Below are 27,158 nucleotides of genomic sequence, written 5' to 3'. Positions count from 1 at the left end.
TTTCAATCCTAAAATATATGTATAAATAGCTTTAGAGAAAAAAGTATTAATGTCACTAAAAATTTCAAAAAACTATTTTTCACAACTTTAATTTGATCTTTTTCTCCTTTATTTGAGAAATTTCTTTGAAGTTTTGATAATTATTTCATTTCCTCATCCCATGTTAAAAGAATGTGAATCTTCTATTTTTAAAGATTTTTATTTAAAAAAAAATGATTTTTGAAAACTCATACTTTCATATTCTTATTAATTACTATAACTTTAATTTCTTACTTCGAAGATCCCTTTTTATGTTTCTTTTGATAAATTGTGTTAATTTTTGGTATCTTTTAATTAATTCATTTTTAAACTTATAAAAAATGTTTCGGCCTGTCAATAAGATTAATTTATGTGAATATTCATTAACTCACATATTTTGAATGTTTTAAGCAATCTTGAGCATCTTACCCTAATTTACTTTCAATCGAATATTTACTTTTAGAGCAAAAATCCATCTTTCACTCCTTTTTTTGCAAGATCATTCGTTTCGTTTTAAAACTGATGGTATCAAATAAAATCTTACCAAACATCTTCTATAATCAATGATAGCAAAAAAATTAGCATTTTACAAACCGATTTCGAAATATTAAAATGAAAATAACCGCCATTATAATACCTTCGTTTGTTTTCTATATGACATTACTATGTGTCAGTTTTCGAAATTTGTATCACTAACGTGGCCAGTAGTAACGACGTCATAAATTATAAGTTACGTTCCATGTTCTGATTATTATTTACTTCTTATTTTTTGTGTTTATATGAAGGAAAATGATAAAAAAATGTTTTACACATTTTCTTTTTTCTATTTATCATTATAATTTAGTTTCTTTTGTACAATGATAAGGTCATAGATATAGTAACTAATTACTATATCTATAGATAAGGTGATACATTTATTATCGAGTATATCATAGAACTTAACGTTTTGTCTATGGTTGACATATTTAGAAATCAATTTTGACACAGAGGAAACTATTTTTGATAATAATCGGGAATAAATCTAGACAATTATTAATTTCATAATTTAATCTAGAAAATAATCGATTAATATTTTTGGAATGAATTTTCTATTGGAGAACGAAAAATAGTAATTTCTATCTTCACTTATACATATTTCGGAACTGTAAGACCAAAAGCTAAATATTTATAATTAAAATTTTATATTCAAACTTTTTAATATCCAAAGTGTACAGTAGGCTTAATAATCGTATATTTGTTGATTTCGATATTCTTTTGACCTCAAAGTTTGGTTGTAAAAAATTATGTTCATCCTTTAAATCTTTTTTTGGAAAGCTTCTTCTATTTCGTCTCTATTTATCCCTTCTCTATATTTGTTTTTAAATATATCTCTATATTTAGTGTAAAACCCGTGTTATGTGTAAGAATTAGACCATTTCGACGGTTTGCTAGCATTTCGTTCCTATCAGCACAAGTATTTTTCAATTTTTTTTTTATTCGGTTATTAAAACAATTTGCTGACACTGTTTGGAATTTCAACGTAAATTCTATTTTTTTTGTACTTATTTGGACTTGAATCACTATTATCACATTTTTATTTCAGGTTCAGTCAATTCCTTTTGTCACTTTGTTTGTTTTGTAATTTATTTTCACCACTACACTAACAGTTTCAACTATTATCACACTTAGCACTTTTATTTCAGATTTCATCAATTACTTTTTTCACTACACTAAGTTTTCACTATTATCACACTTTTAGTTTAGGTTTTGTAATTTATTTTCACCACTACACTAACAGTTTTAACTATTATCACACTTAGCACTTTTATTTCAGATTTCGTCAATTACTTTTTTTCACTACACTAAGTTTTCACTATTATCACACTTTTATTTTAGGTTTAGTTAATTCCGTTTGTCACTTTATCAAGTTTTCACTATTATCACACTATTATTTTAGGTTTCGTCATTTATTTTCACCATTACACTAACAGTTTTCTCTATTATCACACTTTTATTTTCTTCTTTTCTCCCAAATTTCCCCTCTATATTTTGAAATAACGGTTTATAATAATAAAGATCGACCATATACTCCATATAACAATATGATTTAATTTGAAAACACTTTATACATAAAAAAATTTCACGAGTAGTAACAGCATCCACATCCAGTCTTTGGCCCCCTATGAACGATTCTGCACCGAAAAATCCTTTGGTGAATAAAGTTGGGAGCTTAACAACCGACAGTTTACAATTCAGAAGGTTCCGTACCAAAATATCTGTCACCAAAATTTCCTATACCGGGTAATACGTAAAATCTGTCGTTAATCTCTGGATCTATGGCCGTAGTGACTATTTGGACTTCGGGAAAAGCGTAAGCTATCGATTGAACACCTGATTCCGCCATTAATAACGACACTATCAAAATGTTGCTTTCCAAAACGTCGTGATCGAGTAAAACTCTGATAGCCATCATAGCTGCTGCTCCCGTGGCTACGGTGGCGTCCATCAGGATTACCTTGTAGTCCTTTATGTCCTTGGGTAATCGTAAATAGTACAACTGGAAAAAAATTGAAATTAATTGGATTTTTTTATCCCTAAAAGATTATATATACCTCAGGTTCTCCTGTCTGTAGATTTGTTTGTATCAATATTTTTCCTATTCTAATGTCTTTACATACATCGCAAACTGCTTGTTCCATCGTTTCACCGGCTCTTAATATAGAAACACCGCAAATGTTACTCGTAGCCATTTTTTTACCTGAAAATTTAATTTAACAATACACTGTATAATTAAAAATTCGATATACGACTGTTTTGATTTATTTTTGTTCATAGATTCCGTTTTTCAGATCTATTTTTCGAGATATGTCATTTTTACTCTAAATTTTCATCTAGAAAGTCAGTTTTACGAGGGTTGGTAGTTAAGTAATATTTATAATTAGATGTGGCTCTATTGATTTCCGAAATATTATTCATTAAGATCAACAAAATTTTGCATTGTGGCTCGAATTGGCCGTAATTTGAATGATACGAGGATGGTCACAGAAGTACTTGGTCCAACAAAGACAAACGTAATCTCCTTTTAGGTCCATACACTTTTCCCAGCGATGTTTAATAAATTCGATACATGTGTGAGCTGGTGCATTTGTCTTGATGAAACAACACTTTCTTCTTGTCCAAATGCGGCCAAAATTTTTAAAAAGCAAACAAAAATTTAAAATTTTTTTTTCTTTTGATTTTTGAAAGTTTTAGTTTTTTTCTTGAAAATTTTGTTTTTTTTTCTTGTTGAAATTTTTTTGTTTTCTTTTGTAAAATTTTGGTTTTTCATTTGTTTTGAAAATTTCATGTTTTTTGCTTGTTTCTCGAAAGTTTTTTCTTTTTGAAAATTAGGTTTGTTTTTTAAAAATTTTGTTTCTTTGATTGCTTTTTAAAAATCCGGTTTTTTGTTTGTTTTTCCATTTTCGAATTGTCCAAAATTAACACCAAAATATGCACAAAAATTTCTTTTCATAAAATTAAAAAATAGGTTTCCCATATTTTTTTCAAAGTGTAATCGCCACAAAAATAATCTACACTTCCTCGATTACCTTATATCTCAAAAACTAGAACTGATAGATTTTTTTTTTTCGAATCTATTACATTAAAAGCGATTTTTTGCATCCCTGAAGATTTTTTCTAATAAAAATAGTATTTACCATGGTACAAAACACCTTGAGGGGTTTCGACGGTCTTATCCACAAACGTCATCAGTGATAAAGTGTATTCGATAACCAATCTTATCAATCGTTTACTATAAAATATAAATTCATCCCTAGGTGTATCCTTATTTCTAATAAACGTATGCAAACCCCTAATTTGAGGGGTGGTAGGTAATAATCGAACGGTATCAGGTCTGGGCATGTTGTGTTTATTCTCTGTATACGCCTGAACTAGTTCTTCTCTAAGTTTTAAACCACGCTACAAAAATAATGTGTTGCAATTATATGGCTATTATAAAATTAAAAATTTTCAATAAATCTTGATATATTAGTTAATTTGTTTGTTAAAATTAACCAAACTTGACTGTCCACTACGCGACTATGAACACAACTTGATTTTTTCTTGAATTATATTAGATGTTTCGATAACAGATGATTATAAGATATAAATATTTATGGAATAGTTATTTAAACGTAATCTGATGAATATAATTCTTGTTTTATTATAAATTGAAAGTAAATAAAGATTCCAATAATAATAAAAACGTATTTTATACAAAATAAATAACTTACGAATCTTTTTGGCTTCCAGCATATGAGAACGTAGAAGATTCGTTATTAAATTTACACATTTTTTCGACAAAACTCATCATTTTATTTGTAAAAAATGGATTCCACATCACTAATTTTTCTTAAATCTCACAGTAATTTCAAGTTTTTTATATCGAAATTTATTTTTTATTTCAAAATAACTTTTATAACAACCACTGTCCGCCATTATTGAGATCGTACTGTCAAAGTTGTAACGGCCATGATGAATTTAACGAATCGCTATGTTGCCACGTTTAATTCTACATCAGACATAATTGGAAATAAATATTATGACGAATTTTTTTTAATAAAATATTTGTTATAATAATTTTTATTGTCATTAAATATTTTTTTTTATTAAATCAAAAAATAACTAAATAAACAAAAACGATTTTCAAACTATTTATTAACTATATACTTACCAATTGTAACTGTGTTTGGACATGCTGTACAATCAACTGAATGGCAACCTCGTTTTCTCCACCCCGAGGAACTATTATATCGGCGTGACTAGTCAAAGGGGCGATATAATGATTAAAAGAGGGTTGTACCATTGACGTATATTGTTTTATGACCCCTTCTAAGTCTCTACCTCTTTGGGATATATCCCGTCTCAGCCTACGAGCAAGTCTGACGTCCGGATCGGCGTCTACGAATACTTTCATATCCAACATGTCGATTACTTTTTGATTGTGAAAAGTTAAGATACCTTCGAATATTATCACGTTAGCGCCGTACATTGTTTTCTAGAATAAAAATAAGTGTGCGTGTATCCCGTGCTGAAGAGACCCGATACAACCGAAACCGATCTAAAACTTATTACCTATAAGGGATGATGTGAATCGATAATAACTATTTTCGAAATTGGAATTTTATATTTTAGACAGTTTAGATACGATCTAAATTATTTTTGAAAATATTTAATTGAAAAATTAAATGTTTAGATTCGTTTTTTTTTATTTTCGATATTTCTATTAATAGATTTACAATTAATTTATGAATCACGTTTATTGGCGAGTTAAGCTGAAATATTTCATCAAGGTTATGGTTTGGGAATTTTACTACGTTGTAATATGACTAGAAGTTTTTAAAAATAGTCATTCAAAAAATATAACGCGCTTCGTAGTCTAGCGTATTTAACAATTAGTTTATTTTAAGGTTGTTCAATGACCCTTGGTATATCAATGGACCTTAAAATACGAAAAGCTAATTGGAAATTAATTTAGACGAACGCAATTTGCTTATTTTTCATCTCACGAATTGATATTTTTTGAGAAACACAAAATTAACGATAAATTGTAGTCATATTTCAACTTTGAAGTACTGTATCTCAGAAATAACAACTCTTATGGTACTCATGATTTTTTTCTTTATAGAATAATCATTTTTAAGTACTATTTCTTAATATGGGGTTAATATTCTCGTTGTTTTGATCGAGGCAATTTTTTAAATGGAAATGTGTTTTTGAAAAAAATTTACAACCCCTTGTATAGTGGTTGGAACGACATTTTATGACTTCTAAAAATTCTTTTTTGATCCTTCCAAACTTTTTCCAAGAAAAAATTTTTAATTAAATTGTTTTAGAGCTACAGTATGGAAAATCTGGAAATCATTCCATTTTCAAGATTTTCATCATTTCCCGAGGAAATTTTTCCACAAAACTCGTTCAAGAAAGTAGAATTTCATCCTGAATCGATTAGTGATATTTTTAAACTCAAAATTCTTTTAATTTTTGAATTATGAAAGAGTTTTGATTTTGTGTGTACCGATACTTCTAATTTTTTTAAATTCACGTCTGGGCTTAAACAAATGCATCAATTAGAGCTAAATCGACCCGAGGAACACAAATTTCAGTATAAAATTGCCCCAAAACTTTTAGTTTGGGAAGGAGTTCTCTAGGAACAGTGAAATTTTCACACTTCTAACACTACTTTTCCCCAAAATTTGTAGCCTCAAAGATGATAATATAGTTTTAACCCCCTATTCTCGATATATTCGTTTTTAAAACCCGGTATCTCAGAAATAACAATTCTTACAGTAATTACGATGTTTTTCTATATAAAACAATACTTTTAAGCCCTCCTGTATAAAATAAAATTCATATTTTCATTATTTTGATCTGTATGATTTTGAAAAAAAACTCCACCCTCTATTTGAAAGTTAAAATGACATTTTATTAAAAAATTAGAGATATCAGTCGACTTTTAGTTTCCTAAAGTTCCATTAGTGGTACTTTTAATGTTTTTATCGAACAAATTTTTTTAGCAATTTTTTATTGCAAAAAAATTTCAAAATTATTGTATTTTCACGATTTTATCCATTTTTTGATGAAATATTTTCAAAAATTTTGTTCTTATAGGTAAAATTTCGCCCTAAATCGATTGACGGTATTTTAAAACTCGAAATTATTTCTTTTTTTTTTGAGGTTCTGAATGAGTTTTAACTTTTCATAACCTAAAAATTTTCAAATTTCGAAAATTACGTCCACACAATAAAAAATGCATCCACTAGAACTAAACAGATCAGAAAAGTACGAATCTAAGTTCAAAATAAACCAAAAACTTTAATTTCAACCCTAATCATAATTCACAATATTAAAAAATATTACGATCCAATTTTTTTCACAAATAATTCCTAAATTGTCAATCCTAGATCGTTATATTTATTTTTTATGGATAAAGGGAGAAATTATTTACAAAAAATAAAATTTTTATACATCTAGTACTACTATTTACTAAAATTAAATGCCTTAGTCATATTTTCCCCCCTAATCTTCAACATCTCGACTGTAAACCCACGTATCTCAGCAATTCCTAACGACGGTGCAATCCTGATTTTTTTATACATAAAATGATCATTTAGAAGTAATCCTTCAAAAATTGGACTCGATTTTTTAATTAACTTCTACTGTATGATTTTTAAAGTAAATCACTTCAAAATCAAAGTCCCCAGAGGTATTCCAGAAATTCCACTTACCGTTTTAGCCTCTCTAGAATGCGTTACGAAATTATATATCGGTACTTCCACTTTTCTACCCTCCTTGAGCCTCTGAAGGGTCTGCGCCAATAGATCGAAATCGAATGCATCAGGATGATCAAAATTATATTCGTTTCTATCGGCTATTTCATGTTGTTTTTCGTTCAATACTTTATAGAAGGAATCCATACTAAGTAACGTCACCCACGGTACCCCGAGGGATTCTATAATCTTTTCCGCTACAGTTGTTTTCCCCGAGGCACTTCCACCACATATTCCTTAAAAATAACACGTCGGGTTAATTTAAAATACCGTCAAATGTATTTATATCTTTCTACCTATGACGAAGGGTTCAACTTTTTGTCCCACACTGTTGTACCAAGGCGGCCTACCCGCTGTGTATATTGTACGATGTTGAGTTCTTATAATGGATTCCGTGGGTTTTTTTGTTTGATTTAAAGATGTCGTTCTTTGTCTTCTGGATCTAGGTGATTTTTGAGAACCTTTAAAAATTATATTTCCGGAAATATTTGTTTATGAAACCTTTTATTCCACAAATCAAATAAATTTATTCGTTTTCAACATTTCCTGTGTAAAATATCAACATAGTATCATGAATATTCAACACGTTGACTGCCAAATATTATATAACTTCCTAGAATAGATTTTTGTTACAAAAGCTAGCAAAAAAATTAAAACAAGAAAAATCTACTTTTTTTACACTTTTTGACTATAATTTTATATTTAAATTATAATTTTTACTGATATAATACAATTGAATAAAATTCTGGAAATTGCGTTGGCTGTTAACGTGTTAAATCATTTATTCGAATGTGATAAAAAAATTTTATCAGACTTTGCAAATAAAAACACCTCTGCATTTATGTAAATATTTCAACATTAAATATTTAATTCACTTACCTGTTGAAGGAGGTCTTGGACAATAAGGTACAGTTATAGGAGAAGCTGGGGTATGGAAATCTCCGCTTTTTTCCTCTTCAATTTCTATCTCTGGAAAAACCTCTGAAAAATCGGCGTGCGTTTCCTCGATGTCACTAAAAATAGATCATTTTCAACAAAGCAATATTGTAAACGTATACTAAAGATATATAAAAAACTAAAATTATCCAATATTTATTCATTCAAGGATAAATTTTATTTATTTTTATTTAATTAAAATAAAAAATGACATACCTATCGGAGCTTGCCGACGAAGGTGGATCAATAATGTTAATTTTAGCAGCCATTTATAAGATAATTTAAATTATCTTTAATAAATATAATAAATTTACTTATAATATTCTATGCACTCTTCAATCGCGAATAATTCAAACTTGTCATCCCTACTTACTAAGAAAGTATGTTGAAATATTGGGTTAGGTTATAAAACATGTTTTATACAAAACTTCTAATTTTTAGGCAATTTCTAATCGACGCTGTATTCAATATAGCATTTTAGAAAAATCGCCTTAATGACAACTGTCAATGTCATTTATTAATTAAGTTGGTTTTCTGAAACTTTTTATTGTCTTGTTTAGGGGACAGGCTTATTTATGTTTAAAAAAAATATTTCGTGGATCAAAAGGCTACGAGGAGATTTACTTGTTTTTCAATTACATTATTATAGGTGAATGTAACGGTATTTTGGAATGGTACTGATAGTTTTAGGTTAATAGTTATAGGAGGCAAATTTTATTATGAATTGAGGAGTGCAGACATGGCGGCTACTAGGAAATTACAAGGTAAGTGAAATTTTCGATGTTTTTCAATGATAAGTTCATATCACTGTTCGAACAATATGGTTTTTTTATAGACCCAATTGACGTACTGTTAAGAATTCTGTTCGTTTAGAGGTAACTACAACTGTAGATTATTGTCTTTAAGTGAAATATGTGATCAAGATCTGGAACACAGATTGTATTTCAAAAATACTTTTATAAAACAAATTAGTATTAAACTTGAATGTTTTTTTAAATTTAAACCATTATTAGATGTTTCATTTAACTTTTTTTGTAATTTTATGTAAAATTAATAAAAACACATCAAGTTTATCTTTATTTTTAAAAACTCGTTAGTTAATTTAGTTATGTGACGTGAATAATAATTTATTTGTATTAAATTGCTTATAAAAATTGTTTTTATTTAAAATTCTTAACATGACCACAATATTTTGAAATTATAGTAATCAAAACTGTTAAAATCTTTTTTGTAGGAGAAATAGACCGTTGCCTGAAAAAAGTTACAGAAGGCGTTGAAACATTCGAAGACATTTGGCAAAAAGTCCATAATGCAGCCAACAGTAACCAAAAGGAGAAATATGAGGCTGATCTCAAAAAAGAAATTAAAAAATTACAAAGGCTAAGAGATCAAATTAAAAGTTGGATAGCTTCGGCTGAAATTAAAGATAAAAGTGTTTTAATGGAAAATAGGAAACTTATAGAAACGGTATGTCGAAAAAATTAACTTATTTTATTAATTTACATATATTAAAAATAAAATGAAATTTTTCCTCTATTTTCAATTTTGTTTATATAATTTCTTATATATTTTAAGTAATTATATTAGAAATAGATATTTAATTATATTTTATTCGTTTTTTTATTTAAAAAATAGTTAGGGGCAAATTACCTTACCTACAGCACTAAAGGAGACTTTGTCTCCTGGATGATTCGCCCCCAAACTGGTCTGCTGTTCCCCATCCTCTCACATTCATTGTAAATCTTCTTGAACTTGATCTGATACAGGGTCTACCAATTTTTTATACCTCTCTATATGATTTTCTTAGGCATCTGCTTTCTTTTGAATGGGGCCAAAACGTTACAACCTTTGGGTTTTAATGAATTCATGATGGTTTTATTGGCTAATATTTCAACAATTTCTCTATTATTTCACATTCTTCAGACTGCTTTGTTTATTCTAATTCCTCTGATAATTTTTCTCTCAAGTTAGTTACGATTGATCTTATTAGGTCCTGTAGATTTTAAACTCCGATCTCCTTTTTTATTATATAGTGTTTAAGGGGCTCCAGGTTCACAAAAAAGTTCTATTACCACTTTTTGTATGGCTGTGTTTTTTGATGATCTACTATTGAATCTATAACTCTCCTTCTATTATCTGATGCTGATGTCTTCTTAAGATAAAAAGACGACATCTTTTGAGCTTAGATACAGTTTATTATGTATTGGGGTGGTAAATTTCTTATTTTAATTTGAATTGTGTGTACTTAAATTGTGACTAGAAGGTCTCCTTGAAGCATTATTGCTGCAAATTGCTTTTTGAGTAGTAAATTATTTAATAATTGTGCATTCAAACTTTTGGGAATTTTTTTTTTGAAATTTTAGTCACCCGGGCTTTGTATGAGTAGTAGAACACCTTATACTTACAAGTTTTATGTATCATAGGGTCTCATCAGCGTAATACGTCATATTAATTTTATAAAAACAAATCATATGCAAAATTAATAACATCTGCCTGTTAAACTGTAAACATAATTATATTTTGTTTATAATTTATTATTATAAAACAGTGACATAATTGCATTTTTTACATTAAAAATTCATATCGATACTATTTTCATTTTTCAAAATAAATTCCTATCAAAAAATTTTGTTTTTATTAAAGTTATAGTATCTTTGAATTGTAATATTTTGATAAAATAGAAAATCGGTGTTTTTTTAAGCTTTTTTTGGTAGTTCCCAGATTGGAGACAAAAATCATGAAGAAACTGCCTCATATGTAGAAAAAAGTTTATAAACGTGATTCAATTTGAATCGAAAACTTGTATTGACACCAAAGAAAAATCTTTAAGGGTGCATTTCAGTTTCAGTTTTCCTCAGCTTTTCCTGTGATATAGATTTCCAACTATTTTATTATCATTTTAGTTGTCTTTTGATGATCTTTTTTAGGGTTTGTTATCTCTCATGATCCTCTCCATTCTCTCCTGATCATCTTATTAACATTACCTCTGGCGTCTGCTTTTGTCTCCTTGCTATATGTGTTCACTGGTCTCACATGTTTTGTATGTTCCCGAAATCGTTTTTCAGCATAGAATCTTCCAAATTTCCTGATATTTTTGCTTCCTTCTTTATATTCATGGTACCCAGTGCTTGTAATTTTATTTTCTTGATATTGAATTGACATGAATTAGTCAATTATGTTGTTTCCTATATTTCTGATGTCTGCCTTCCACTGCCTCGTTTTTCAGCATAGAATTTTTCAAATTTTCTGATATTTTTCTTTATATTCCTGGTACCCAGTTAATGAAATCCCATGGTTTAGTTATCTTAGATATAACCTCAACACTATGGGAATCAAGGACATTCCTAAGTGCCATTGGTGGTTGAAACTGAAGATCAGATCATTTGTGAGTGCTCAGCACTGCCAAGGGCGCGGTTAAGGCAAAGTAAGCCAAATGTTTATAGTCTCCTGGTTATCTTCTTAAAAGATGGTAATGTCTTTTGGGACTTATCAGAAGATGGTCTTTGGCTGTTCATTATGTTTCTTATTGCTAGGGCTCCTTTGTTGGAGCCCTAGCATGTTTAATTTTAATTTCCCTTTGTTGAAAGCTTGTGTAATAGTTATTCCACAGTATTAGCCCCAAAGTATAGCACTGATTTGGTGTTTTTTAATTCGATATGTTAATCCAGTGTCTTTCGCAGCTTTCACCATTTTTTTATGATTATTCCATATAAAATAGGGCTTATATTGTGCAACTGATTTCGATTGATGTCCGAAGGAAATTATTTTGATGTGAAGACGAAATTTGGATTAAAACTTCATTGTTGATGTGATTTTAAGCCAGTTTTGTCAAATTTGTATAAATCACTCGTTTATTTCCTATATAACCCTATTTATACACTTATTTTGTTTTATAATGAATCTTGTTTGATTTAATGTCTACTTCGCTTGATTTTTTCCCTAAAAATTTCCTTATAAACCTAATTGAGACTTTTACTTTTGCATCTAAGCTCTTGGTGAAGTGATTAATTTTATTGTGCCCCTTTTTTGTAGCAAATGGAGCGGTTTAAGGTAGTAGAACGAGAAACTAAAACGAAGGCTTATTCGAAAGAAGGTTTAGGTGCAGCACAGAAATTAGACCCTGCTCAAAAGGAGCGAGAAGAAATCCAGCATTGGTTAGCGTCATCGATAGAAAAACTTAATATCGGTGTAAGTTTTTGTGTATACGGATCCGCTTAGTGTATTAGATGATTTGGAATACGATTAAAAGTTTGTGATTTAATATTTAAATAAAAAGTAATACAAGCCGTTGTTTGAAGAGCGTTTTTATTTTTAGACTGATAGCTTTGAATCTGAAATAGAACAGCTATTATCCAACAAAAAGAAAAAACTGGACAAAGATAAACAGGATAGGATAGACGAACTGAAATCTAGATTAGAGAAACATAGGTTTCACATAAGGAAATTAGAGACTTTGTTAAGGATGTTGGATAATATGTCTGTTGAAGTGCAACAGGTATGACTATTTTTTTTATATTGATAAATTGTTCGATTTAACGGAGAATGAGGAGATTCGCTTTGTGACCTGTGCGTATTTCGCCCTTTAAATGATATTGTTTCCAAAAATTGTTCAAACTTTTTAGAGTGGAAGATAATTGAGAGAAAAAATGTCATCACTTCGTATTTTTGGCAATATCTTTCAAAATAAGTAATCAAGGTATATGGTTTAATTGATTCGGGAATAATTGTTTTATGATCTGTAAAAAAATCATTCTCCAAATGGTACAGGTTTCCAAAATACAGGGCGTCAAAGTTTGGTTTTAATTATTAAATTTATAGAAGACACAAAAAATCATCATTTTATTTCTTTCGTGATATTTCTTAAATCATGATGTAAAAACATATGGAAATTGGCTTAATCGGTTCAGAAATGATTATTTTATGATTTGTGAAAATTTCATTTTCTAAATGATACTAGTTTCCAAGATACAGGACATCAAATTTCTATTTTTTGTAAATGAAAAAAAAACATGATCAAAAAAATAACCATAGATACTTGAAACCAAGATTGATCGCTTCTAAAATGAGTGTTTTACGTTCTGTAAAAATTTCATTGTCCAAATGATACTGGTTTCCAAGATACAGGGCATCAAAGTTTGGTTTCAATTGTTCAATTTATAGGAAATACAAAAAAAAACAATTTTTTATCTTTTGTGATATTTCTTAAACTCTGACGTAAAAATATATGGAAATTGGCTCAATCGGTTCAGAAATGATTATTTTATGATATGTGAAAATTTCATTTTTCAAATGATTTTGGTTTCCAAAATACAGGGCATCAAATTTCTATTTTCTGTAAACTAAAGAAAATGACATGATCCCTTACAAATGCTGTTATTTCTCAAACCAATAACCGTAGACAATTGTAGTTAAAATAAATCGTTTTAGGAATAATTACTCTATAAACAGTAAAAATTTCACCTTTTAAGTGCTATTATTTTCGAATATACAAGGCTTCCAATTTAAATTTTTCTAAAATGATAGGAAATGACATGATCCCATACAAATGCTGTTATCTCCCAAACCAATAACTGTAGACAATTGTAGTTAAAATAAATCGTTTTAGGAATAATTACCCTATGAATAGTAAAAATTTCATCTTATAAGTGCTATTATTTTCGGAAATACAAGGCTTCAAAGTTGAATTTTTCTAAAATGATAGAAAATGACATAATCCCATACAAATGCTGTTATTTCCCAAACCAATAACCATAGACAATTATAGTTGAAATAAATCCATTTAGGATTTATTACTCTATGAATAGTAAAAATTTCACCTTTTAAGTGCCATTATTTTTGGAGATACAAGGCTTCCAAGTTAAATTTTTCTAAAATGATAGGACATGACTTGATTCCATACAAATGCTGTTATCTCTCAAACCAATAACCGTAGACAATTGTAGTTAAAATAAATCGTTTTAGGAATAATTACTCTATGATATATTAAAAATTTCACATTTTCAATTCTAATATTATTTGAGATACGGGGCGTATAAAATTTAGTTATGTTTGGCTCCTTTTATCATCTATGTCCTTCCTGTAATCTAAACCGAATTAAATCCTGAACTTCGGGGGTGAAATTATTAATGTAGATATATAATTTTGAGGTTACATCAACCGCTATTAGCTTCCAATATTACACAATATTCATCCGTTAATTATTTTAGATAAAAAACATAAAAGACAACGTCGAATACTATATAGACTTCAATACCGAACCAGATTTCGAAGATAACGAATTCATTTATGACGATATCATCGGCATGGACGAAGTCGAACTATCCGGAGTCGGTCTGCCTTCATCGGCGACGACGGATAGCAACGAAACCGGCGGTTCGCCCACCTCCAACATATCCGGTTAGTTGAGACAAAAATTATCAATCGATGAAGCCAGAATTTACAACACTCACGTTTTATCGATATTTTTACTAGCACTCATCGATTCTGGCTTCATTACAATCGATTTTCAATTCGAATTAACGATTTGTCTCATACCAGACCAATCGATGGGTCTTTTAGGTTCGACGCCTCCGCCTCCGACGTCATCGCCGCCCCTCCAGCAACCGTCAGTGGTTCCGTTGACGATGACGTCGCTAGCGACGGCGGCGGCCGCCGCCGTCGCCAACTCCAACTACAACAACCATTTCGGAGACAACTCGAACGAAGATGGTAAAAAGGTTATCGGAAAAGAACAACCGAAGGTGAGTGGAAAATTTTTTCTTTTCGTCCGATTTTCGTTAAAAATATTCGAATTTCAGCCTGTGAAACCGACGCCGGTGAGGGCGGTGACCCACAGTCAATCCGTAACGAACTCTAACCTAAATTCGGTACTGAACTATAGTACGGTGGGTGGTGGCGGTGGCGGTATGGGAATTTCGACGGTATCATTAACGCCTACGACCGTCAGTAATTCCGTTGGGATCGCGATCCCGCCGACGGCGGTTAAACCGGCTACGGTATCGTTAGTGAATAACGTCGGCGGTGGCGGTACGCAAAATTCTATAGGGAACAAGATCCTGTCGGGACGAGAAGCATCGCCTGTGTCGGTAGCGCAATCGTTGACGACGACGAGTTCGATTTGCGGTAATTTCGCCGCAGTGGCCGCCGCCACTACGGCCAAAGTCACCAGTAAGTAGAAAATTTCATTTTTTTTTAAGATGATTCATCGTTTTTTTCACTGTATTGATTCTAATTGATGTTTATTTAATTAATTTATTAATCCACGTGGTAGAATTTATCGGATGGCCCCTCGTAATATTGATAATAATGGAAATTTGAAACAGTGTTTGTTGTATAGGGTCAATTATCTCGGAATTTCGCATAATGAAACTTGGCAACGCCGTAAATAATTATATCGTTTATTAATTCGGCGGAATTTTATAGGTTATGATGGCGTTTGGCGGGAATTTCAAATCGTGGAGGTTTTTGTAATACCAAGTGGTTGCTGTGTTGCCGAATTCGACTTGTAATCGGAGATTATTCGATATAAAACGAAAATTTATAAATTTATGAATTTTCTATGTAGAATTTATCGGTTCTCTATCTTAAATTTAATATTTAACTTAAAAAAAATGGTTTTTAGAAACAATTTACATTTTAAAAGCTTAAAAAACGGAATAATTCTTGCGGGATTTTACTTAAAGAAACTTGGCAACGCCGTAAATAATTATATCGTTAATTAATTTGACAGATTCTTATAGATTATGATGACATTTGGCGGGAATTTCAAATCGTTGATATTTTTGTAGTATCAATTAAAGTCGATGATATTTTTGTAATATCAACTATTGAAAAATTCATTTCACTACTTGCTATGTTGCCAAATTTAACTTTTAATTGGAGATTATTGGATATAAAACGAAAAATATCGATTTTCTCATTAAATTTATGAATTTTCAATGTAGAATTTAGCGGATTCACTCGTAAATTTGATAATCATGAAAAAAATATTTTTTGTAAACAAATTACATTTTAAAAGGTCAACAAACGGAATAATATCGCGGGATATTATATAATGAAACTTGGCAACGGTGCAAATCATTCTATCGTCAGTTATTGTGACAGAATTTTATAGGTTATGATGACATTTGGCGCAAAAAAATATGGCAACCCTGTAAATTCTTTTATTCATAATAAAGATGACAGTTTTTGATAGGTTTCGATCCAAAATTCGATTCACTCGTATTAACAACGTAAAAATTTAATGTTGTACTATGTTGCCAAATTCAACATAATTTCGGGGATAACTGGAATTAATAGTATACCTGGCGAAATTGTTTTAACGGAGTTTTCGAAATATTAATTGTCATCTTTTATTAATTTCTTTGAAATCGCTAGAATCTATATAATTTGGCAACGCTGTAAATTATTCCGTGAATAATAAACATGATATATTATTATAGGTTAGATTTGGCTGGAATTATAAAACTCGATTTCATTGTATTGAATGTCTTTGATGTACATACAACGTTTTGTTGTGTTGCCAAGTTTAACTATAATTCCGAGGTTTATTGTGAATAAAAGTATTTCGAGCGAAAGGAATTATCGAAATGACTAATGATGAAAATTGTTGTTAGCAACAGGAGAGAGCAATCCCGCATCTGTGATAACCATTGTTAGTCAAGTTCATACTCAAAACACATCCAACGCCATCAATACAACGGTCCATACAAATCCCATTACGTCTTTAGTAAGTATTTTACGCATTTTTACTATTATTCATTTTTTGAAATTGATTGTTATATTGCAATTTTCCGGTTGCCCCATCTTTTCATCGTTTTTCCTTTATTTTTTCCAAAAAATTTTCTTATGTTGTCTTTTTTATTTTTATAATTTCTGTTTTTTCCGATTGTTCACTTATGTTTTCACTTATTTTTACTTTTTTCCTTCTTCTTATATTTTCTTATTTTTTGTTTTCCCCATCTTTCCTTTGTTTTTCTTTTATTTTTTCTAATATTTCCACTTTTTTTTCTCTATTCTCTCTTTTCATTCAAATATTTTCTTTTTTCCGTTTTCCTCATCTTCTTGTTTCTCCTTTATTTTCTCTTATTCTTTTTATAATCTCCCATTTCTCCTTATAATTTCTGTTTTTTCTGATCGTTTTCTTTTATTTTCAATTTTTTGTATTCTCTCTTTTCATCCAAATATTTTCTTATTTTTTCTGTTTTCCCAATCTTTTCCTCTCTTTTTTATATATATTTTTTCATTTATCTTATATTCTCCTTTATTTTACTTTCATTTTCGCATATTTTCTCTCTTTTCCTTATAATTCTGGTTATTTCTATATATTCTATCATATACTCGCTATTTTCTATCTACTTATTCCTTTTCTTATAATTTCTCTTTATTTCCTATATGTTCCTCTCTTTTATATTATAACAAATTTTTCAAATAATCTTTCATTTTCTTTTTTATTTCTATTTTCTTTAATTATTTGTATAATATTTTCTTCTATTCTTTTAAAAAGTTCCCCCAATGTTTATAAAACAAGTTCTCATCAAAAGATTCAATAAATTAAAGGAGAAGTAGGAAAAATATGGCTACTTCTTGTCAAAATATAATCAGTTACAGGGGAAATAGGAAAAATACAGTTACCATATCAAAAAAAACCTAATTTTGAAAGAATTAATACACTATTTCTTCTTCTCAAAAACATAATAACGTTAAAAGAATGTACTGGATGGGATATAGAACAAATTTTCGTTAAAATTTTTTGTATTACAGGGGAAATTAGAAAAATACAGTTACCGTTATCAAAAAACCCTAATTTTGAAAGAATTCATACAAATTCCACTATTTCTTCTTCACAAAAACATAATAACGTTAAAAAAATGTACTGGATGGGATATAGTACAAATTTTCGTTAAAATTTTTTGTATTACAGGGGAAATTAGAAAAATACAGTTACCGTTATCAAAAAACCCTAATTTTGAAAGAATTCATACAAATTCCACTATTTGTTCTTCACAAAAACATAATAACGTTAAAAGAATGTACTGGATGGGATATAGAACAAATTTTCGTTAAAATTTTTTGTATTACAGGGGAAATTAGAAAAATACAGTTACCGTTATCAATAAACCCTAATTTTGAAAGAATTCATACAAATTCCACTATTTGTTCTTCACAAAAACATAATAACGTTAAAAGAATGTACTGGATGGGATATAGAACAAATTTTCGTTAAAATTTTTTGTATTACAGGGGAAATTAGAAAAATACAGTTACCGTTATCAATAAACCCTAATTTTGAAAGAATTCATACAAATTCCACTATTTCTTCTTCACAAAAACATAATAACGTTAAAAGAATGTACTGGATGGGATATAGAACAAATTTTCGTTAAAATTTTTTGTATTACAGGGGAAATTAGAAAAATACAGTTACCGTTATCAATAAACCCTAATTTTGAAAGAATTCATACAAATTCCACTATTTGTTCTTCACAAAAACATAATAACGTTAAAAGAATGTACTGGATGGGATATAGAACAAATTTTCGTTAAAATTTTTTGTATTACAGGGGAAATTAGAAAAATACAGTTACCGTTATCAATAAACCCTAATTTTGAAAGAATTCATACAAATTCCACTATTTCTTCTTCACAAAAACATAATAACGTTAAAAGAATGTACTGGATGGGATATAGAACAAATTTTCGTTAAAATTTTTTGTATTACAGGGGAAATTAGAAAAATACAGTTACCGTTATCAAAAAACCCTAATTTTGAAAGAATTCATACAAATTCCACTATTTCTTCTTCACAAAAACATAATAACGTTAAAAAAATGTACTGGATGGGATATAGAACAAATTTTCGTTAAAATTTTTTGTATTACAGGGGAAATTAGAAAAATACAGTTACCGTTATCAATAAACCCTAATTTTGAAAGAATTCATACAAATTCCACTATTTCTTCTTCACAAAAACATAATAACGTTAAAAGAATGTACTGGATGGGATATAGAATAAATTTTCGTTAAAATTTTTTGTATTACAGGGGAAATTAGAAAAATACAGTTACCGTTATCAAAAAACCCTAATTTTGAAAGAATTCATACAAATTCCACTATTTCTTCTTCACAAAAACATAATAACGTTAAAAAAATGTACTGGATGGGATATAGAACAAATTTTCGTTAAAATTTTTTGTATTACAGGGGAAATTAGAAAAATACAGTTACCGTTATCAAAAAACCCTAATTTTGAAAGAATTCATACAAATTCCACTATTTGTTCTTCACAAAAACATAATAACGTTAAAAGAATGTACTGGATGGGATATAGAACAAATTTTCGTTAAAATTTTTTGTATTACAGGGGAAATTAGAAAAATACAGTTACCGTTATCAAAAAACCCTAATTTTGAAAGAATTCATACAAATTCCACTATTTGTTCTTCACAAAAACATAATAACGTTAAAAGAATGTACTGGATGGGATATAGAACAAATTTTCGTTAAAATTTTTTGTATTACAGGGGAAATTAGAAAAATACAGTTACCGTTATCAATAAACCCTAATTTTGAAAGAATTCATACAAATTCCACTATTTCTTCTTCACAAAAACATAATAACGTTAAAAGAATGTACTGGATGGGATATAGAACAAATTTTCGTTAAAATTTTTTGTATTACAGGGGAAATTAGAAAAATACAGTTACCCTTATCAAAAAAACCCTAATTTTGAAAGAATTCATACAAATTCCACTATTTCTTCTTCACAAAAACATAATAACGTTAAAAGAATGTACTGGATGGGATATAGAACAAATTTTCGTTAAAATTTTTTGTATTACAGGGGAAATTAGAAAAATACAGTTACCGTTATCAATAAACCCTAATTTTGAAAGAATTCATACAAATTCCACTATTTCTTCTTCACAAAAACATAATAACGTTAAAAGAATGTACTGGATGGGATATAGAACAAATTTTCGTTCAAATTTTTTGTATTACAGGGGAAATTAGAAAAATACAGTTACCGTTATCAAAAAAACCCTAATTTTGAAAGAATTCATACAAATTCCACTATTTCTTCTTCACAAAAACATAATAACGTTAAAAGAATGTACTGGATGGGATATAGAACAAATTTTCGTTAAAATTTTTTGTATTACAGGGGAAATTAGAAAAATACAGTTACCGTTATCAAAAAAACCCTAATTTTGAAAGAATTCATACAAATTCCACTATTTCTTCTTCACAAAAACATAATAACGTTAAAAAAATGTACTGGATGGGATATAGAATAAATTTTCGTTAAAATTTTTTGTATTACAGGGGAAATTAGAAAAATACAGTTACCGTTATCAATAAACCCTAATTTTGAAAGAATTCATACAAATTCCACTATTTCTTCTTCACAAAAACATAATAACGTTAAAAGAATGTACTGGATGGGATATAGAACAAATTTTCGTTAAAATTTTTTGTATTACAGGGGAAATTAGAAAAATACAGTTACCGTTATCAAAAAACCCTAATTTTGAAAGAATTCATACAAATTCCACTATTTCTTCCTCACAAAAACATAATAACGTTAAAAAAATGTACTGGATGGGATATAGAACAAATTTTCGTTAAAATTTTTTGTATTACAGGGGAAATTAGAAAAATACAGTTATCGTTATCAAAAACCCTAATTTTGAAAGAATTCATACAAATTCCACTATTTGTTCTTCACAAAAACATAATAACGTTAAAAGAATGTACTGGATGGGATATAGAACAAATTTTCGTTAAAATTTTTTGTATTACAGGGGAAATTAGAAAAATACAGTTACCGTTATCAAAAAACCCTAATTTTGAAAGAATTCATACAAATTCCACTATTTCTTCTTCACAAAAACATAATAACGTTAAAAGAATGTACTGGATGGGATATAGAACAAATTTTCGTTAAAATTTTTTGTATTACAGGGGAAATTAGAAAAATACAGTTACCGTTATCAAAAAAACCCTAATTTTGAAAGAATTCATACAAATTCCACTATTTCTTCTTCACAAAAACATAATAACGTTAAAAAAATGTACTGGATGGGATATAGAATAAATTTTCGTTAAAATTTTTTGTATTACAGGGGAAATTAGAAAAATACAGTTACCGTTATCAATAAACCCTAATTTTGAAAGAATTCATACAAATTCCACTATTTCTTCTTCACAAAAACATAATAACGTTAAAAGAATGTACTGGATGGGATATAGAACAAATTTTCGTTAAAATTTTTTGTATTACAGGGGAAATTAGAAAAATACAGTTACTGTTATCAAAAAAACCCTAATTTTGAAAGAATTCATACAAATTCCACTATTTCTTCTTCACAAAAACATAATAACGTTAAAAGAATGTACTGGATGGGATATAGAACAAATTTTCGTTAAAATTTTTTGTATTACAGGGGAAATTAGAAAAATACAGTTACCGTTATCAATAAACCCTAATTTTGAAAGAATTCATACAAATTCCACTATTTCTTCTTCACAAAAACATAATAACGTTAAAAGAATGTACTGGATGGGATATAGAACAAATTTTCGTTAAAATTTTTTGTATTACAGGGGAAATTAGAAAAATACAGTTACCGTTATCAAAAAACCCTAATTTTGAAAGAATTCATACAAATTCCACTATTTCTTCTTCACAAAAACATAATAACGTTAAAAAAATGTACTGGATGGGATATAGAACAAATTTTCGTTAAAATTTTTTGTATTACAGGGGAAATTAGAAAAATACAGTTACCGTTATCAAAAAACCCTAATTTTGAAAGAATTCATACAAATTCCACTATTTGTTCTTCACAAAAACATAATAACGTTAAAAGAATGTACTGGATGGGATATAGAACAAATTCTCGTTAAAATTTTTTGTATTACAGGGGAAATTAGAAAAATACAGTTACCGTTATCAATAAACCCTAATTTTGAAAGAATTCATACAAATTCCACTATTTCTTCTTCACAAAAACATAATAACGTTAAAAGAATGTACTGGATGGGATATAGAACAAATTTTCGTTAAAATTTTTTGTATTACAGGGGAAATTAGAAAAATACAGTTACTGTTATCAAAAAAACCCTAATTTTGAAAGAATTCATACAAATTCCACTATTTCTTCTTCACAAAAACATAATAACGTTAAAAGAATGTACTGGATGGGATATAGAACAAATTTTCGTTAAAATTTTTTGTATTACAGGGGAAATTAGAAAAATACAGTTACCGTTATCAATAAACCCTAATTTTGAAAGAATTCATACAAATTCCACTATTTCTTCTTCACAAAAACATAATAACGTTAAAAGAATGTACTGGATGGGATATAGAACAAATTTTCGTTAAAATTTTTTGTATTACAGGGGAAATTAGAAAAATACAGTTACCGTTATCAAAAAAACCCTAATTTTGAAAGATTTCATACAAATTCCACTATTTCTTCTTCACAAAAACATAATAACGTTAAAAGAATGTACTGGATGGGATATAGAACAAATTTTCGTTAAAATTTTTTGTATTACAGGGGAAATTAGAAAAATACGGTTACCGTTATGAAGTAAACCCTAATTTTGGAGGACTTAATACAAATTCCACCATTTTATCAAGGTTTTAACGTTACAGCATACAATTAAATTGTTCTTCTTCTCGAAAACATGTTACTTGAACGTTTTATTTTGTAGGGAATCCAAAATTCAACAAACCCCCCTTCGAAATTATATAACGAACAACATGTACAAAATAACTGCATAAGTCCTGAACCGAATAACGGTAGCGAACTGTCTACGTCAGATGTGGATGCGTTACAGCAAGTACCCAACGGTACAACACCGGAAAAGGTAAAATCAAACCGACAACATCGTTTTAATTTTGATAATCGCCATAAATTTTCAGATAAGTGACGGTTTGACTTCGCTGAAATCGATGGCTCAACAGGTGATTGACCAAGCGGGTTTACAGAACAACCAAGTCATCCTCGAGCCCAACAAGTTACAGAACCAGGGGAAATCCGACGCGCACATACCACCTTTGTTGGGGGTGGCGCCTTTGGGGGCCATACCTCTACAAAAAGAACACCAAACGCAATTCCAGCTAATGGAAGCAGCCTATTACCATATGCCTCACCCTTCGGATTCCGAAAGGATAAGAACGTACCTGCCCAGGTAAGTCTGAACGCGCGCACCATTGGGCAAAAGTATTTTTGTTTAATATGTATATGGCGTTACTGGAATATTGATGATGATATCTGAGTTTAGTATTTTGAGGTTAATTTTGTAAAATTGTCGTAGTATTTTGGGTAGAAACGGAAATAGATGTTTTAAAATGTCGCAAATTATACAATTCTATTGGAAAAAAAGTTTATACACCGAGAAAAAGGATTATTTGAATATGTTGATCGAAATGATTAATTTTTTTTTGTAATTGCAGCTAACGATATTCAGTTTACAAAAATTGCATTTATTGAACAATTTTTCTGTTTAATACGGTTTCAGCAACATATACACTGAGAAAAAGTATCAATTTAATGTATTAATTTATTTAATTTATTAATTGATTAATTTATTTATGGTTTAAAGTTTTATTTTACCAAACTACTGCAAATAAACTTATTTTTGTTGATAATTATTCGTCTATTTATCATTTTTTCAAACTTATACACTGCAAAAAAGGGTTTATTCAATATATTAAGTATTGAAAATGCTAATTTTTTCAATTGTCGTTATAAATGTTTTTCTATCGAGGTTCGGTGTTCAAAAATCGCATTTATTGAACAATTTTTCTGTCGAGAATAGTTTCAGTAACATATACACTGAGAAAAAGTATTTATTTGATGCTTGAATTTTCATTTAACAATTTTTTTCAATTATTTGTGGTTATAAATTGTTTTTTTCCAAACTACTGCATATAAACTTATTATTGTTGATAATTATTCGTATATTTTCATTTTTCTCAACTTATACACTGCAAAAAAGGGTTTATTCAATATATCAATCGTTTATTAACGATTTTTTTCAATAGTTGCAGTTTTTTTTCGTTAGATACTGTATATAAAAATTGTAATTATTAAATTGTTTATATGTTTAAAAGAGTTACTGTATATATAAACCAAGAAAAAGTGTCCATTTGATATATCACACATTTTTTTCATCGATTCCAGTCTTACTGAAAAAATAATTAATTCAACACTAGAATAAAATACTGAATGTATCTTTTTCTCAGTGTGAAAGTTTCTGGAACTCTTCTTAACGGATAAAATGTTTAACCTGTGCAATTTTCATACATTGTAAAAAAATCGTTAATCAATCCCTGAACATTTTAAATGAACCTTTTTTTTTAGTGTATATGTTGCTGGAAGTGTTTACAATAGATAATAATTTCAATAATTTTAGTTCTTATACACATTATCATAGAAAAATTGGATTAAAATTCGTCAATTGAAGCTTTAAAATATAAAATGATCACTTTTTCTTTGTGTACGAGTTTTTGAAACTTTTTTCAAAAGATATTTCGTTCGATAAGTGTAATTCTCATACACATTACCGAGTCTAAATAATCTTGAAAGTGTAGATGATTCAAAATTCATCAATTAAAGGATATGAATCCCTTTTCTCGGTGTATAAGTTTCTTGTACGTTTTCAATTAATAATTAGTTCGGTAATAGCATTCTGATACGCCTTATTATGCTAATATAACCTTAACATTGCAACCGATTTAAAAAATGTCGAAGCATAATTATACTAAATATACCATTTTTCTCAGTGTATAATTTTGTGAAACTGTTTTTAATGGATAATTTGTTCAATAATTGTATTTTTTATATAAATTTATCGTGATAAAATAACTTTAATAATGCAGCTACTTTGAAAATTCGTTATTTGAAGTATTAATAAATTAATGCAATTTTCATACCTAGTAGCTTTGTAAGACATTCTTACAAATGCAACTATCCAAAAAATTCATTAATCCAAGTATTAATTTATCGAATGAACTTTTTTCTTAGTGTACATATTGTTAAAATTCATTTAAACTTATAAATTTTTTCATTGGTCCAATTCTGATATACGCTAGTTCACTAAAAAAATCTTGTACTAATTCTAAAAAAGAATAGTTTTAATTTCAGTAACCTCTACACTGGAAAAAATGATTCAATGTAAATTTACATATTTTTATCAATAAATTATATAATTAATTGCATTTATAGGATTTTTAGCATATAAAAACGAACAATTTTTCAATAGATACGAGTTTCGGCAACTAATACACTAAGAAAAGTGGTTTTTTGATATAAAGCATTTCGACATTTTTTTTTTATGTATTATCTAATGATTTAACTTTACGAAGGAGCCCGTGCACAACGCCTTCTTACTACATACAAGCTCCTCTCGCTCACTCTGACAGTTTAGAGTTCTTCCAGAGGTTAGCGACGGAAACCTTATTCTTCGTGTTCTACTACATGGAAGGTACCAAAGCCCAATACCTCGCGGCCAAAGCGCTCAAAAAACAAAGTTGGAGGTTTCACACTAAATATATGATGTGGTTCCAGAGGCACGAAGAACCCAAGATCATCAATGAAGAATACGAACAGGTATATACAGCCTCATTATCGGATTTTATATTATGAAATTTGGCAAAGCTTTTTATTATAATCGATTATAAAGGATTTTTATAGGTTAAGGTACCTTTTGGCGGGAAAATATATTACTGTTTTTTTATTGTACCAACTGTTGAAAAATTAATTTTACTATAACATGCTATGTTGCCAAATTCTACTTTTATTCGGAGATTATGGGGAAAATCTGTTTCAGACGAAATTATTTCGAAAAATTAATTTTGCTATGTTGCCAAATTTAACTTTTATTCGGATATTATAGGAAAAACTTTTTCAGACGAAATAATTTCGAAAATTTAAATCGGCAAGTGCCAACTGTTGAAAAACAAATTTTTACGATTTGCTATGTTGCCAAATTTAACTTTTTATCGGAGATTATGGGGAAAAACTGTTTTAGACGAAATTATCTCGGAATTTTTTTCATAAGAAATTATGAAAATTTAAATCATTCAAACTCCAACTGCCGAAATATTATTTTAACTACACTTGCAACGTTGTCAAATTAACTTTTTTCAGAGATCTAAGGAAAACATGTTTAGTAAATTGAAATTTATTGCACCAACAGTTGAAATTATGATTTTACCATGCATGCTATGTTGCCAAATTTAACTTTTATTTAGAGATTTATGGAAAAAATCGTTTCACTCCGAATTTCGAAAAAATTATGAATTTTGTTAGTTTATTGAAACATGAGTCGGAATATTGATTGTACTCCACATGCTATGTTGCCAAATTGAACGTATATTAGGAGATTTAAGGAAAAAAACTATTGCAGACGCAATTATTTCGAAAATATGTGAAAAATTCAAATCAACAAGTACCAACAGATGAAAAATTAATTTTACTACGTTGCCAAATTAAACTTTTAATCGAAAATTACGGGGAATAACTATTTTAGACGAAATTATGTCGAAAATTGAAACAATTGAGTACCAACCGTCAAAAAATCGATTTGACGTTAACCGATGTTGCCAAATGCAACTGAATTTCATTGGAAACGAATTTTTTTTTCTAATAAATTGTTTTAACGGTGGCGTCTTGTTCCAGGGGACTTACATCTACTTCGATTATGAGAAGTGGGGACAAAGGAAAAAAGAAGGATTTACATTTGAATATAAATACTTAGAAGATAGAGATCTTAATTAAAATATTTATATTAAGAAAGTAGTTTTATTTCACGTATCCCCGTCCCAATAACGTTTTTTCTCAGTGTAGTTTCAGGTATGTCGAGTATAAGGAGAGGGAAACGGTGGTGAGTCAATTGCA

General features: G+C 28.9%; 2 protein-coding genes across 5 annotated transcripts; one reads left to right on the top strand and one right to left on the bottom strand.

Annotated features, from left to right (window-relative positions):
- Positions 1 to 2,085: 2,085 nt before the first annotated feature.
- LOC130898984 (uridine-cytidine kinase-like 1) lies at positions 2,086 to 8,699 on the bottom strand. The gene is made up of 8 exons (XM_057808631.1): positions 8,457 to 8,699; positions 8,184 to 8,317; positions 7,601 to 7,765; positions 7,263 to 7,540; positions 4,709 to 5,032; positions 3,693 to 3,954; positions 2,610 to 2,755; positions 2,086 to 2,554 (listed from the first exon to the last, which is right to left on the bottom strand). The coding sequence occupies exons 1-8, from the start codon at positions 8,507 to 8,509 to the stop codon at positions 2,243 to 2,245; spliced, it is 1,674 nt and encodes a 557-aa protein (XP_057664614.1). The 5' UTR covers positions 8,510 to 8,699; the 3' UTR covers positions 2,086 to 2,242.
- A 55-nt stretch (positions 8,700 to 8,754) lies between these two features.
- LOC130898983 (CCR4-NOT transcription complex subunit 3) lies at positions 8,755 to 27,056 on the top strand. 4 transcript variants are annotated; one of them, XM_057808626.1, is made up of 12 exons: positions 8,755 to 9,004; positions 9,475 to 9,707; positions 12,273 to 12,428; positions 12,556 to 12,735; positions 14,447 to 14,636; positions 14,778 to 14,980; positions 15,038 to 15,407; positions 16,856 to 16,968; positions 22,966 to 23,121; positions 23,177 to 23,445; positions 25,625 to 25,868; positions 26,940 to 27,056. In XM_057808626.1, exons 1-12 carry the CDS (start codon positions 8,980 to 8,982, stop codon positions 27,036 to 27,038), a joined length of 2,238 nt encoding a protein of 745 aa, XP_057664609.1. In that variant the 5' UTR covers positions 8,755 to 8,979; the 3' UTR covers positions 27,039 to 27,056. The 4 variants fall into 4 exon arrangements, with proteins under 4 accessions (XP_057664609.1, XP_057664612.1, XP_057664610.1 ...); XM_057808629.1 differs by having other exon boundaries at positions 8,769 to 9,004; positions 14,799 to 14,980; positions 16,862 to 16,968; XM_057808627.1 differs by having other exon boundaries at positions 8,769 to 9,004; positions 16,862 to 16,968.
- The last annotated feature ends 102 nt before the right edge of the window (positions 27,057 to 27,158 follow it).

Source organism: Diorhabda carinulata, chromosome 10 (assembly GCF_026250575.1).
Source record: "Diorhabda carinulata isolate Delta chromosome 10, icDioCari1.1, whole genome shotgun sequence".
NCBI classification, from domain to species: domain Eukaryota; kingdom Metazoa; phylum Arthropoda; class Insecta; order Coleoptera; family Chrysomelidae; genus Diorhabda; species Diorhabda carinulata.
Note: the sequence above shows the minus strand (reverse complement) of the source record. Positions and strands in the feature narration are given on the sequence as shown.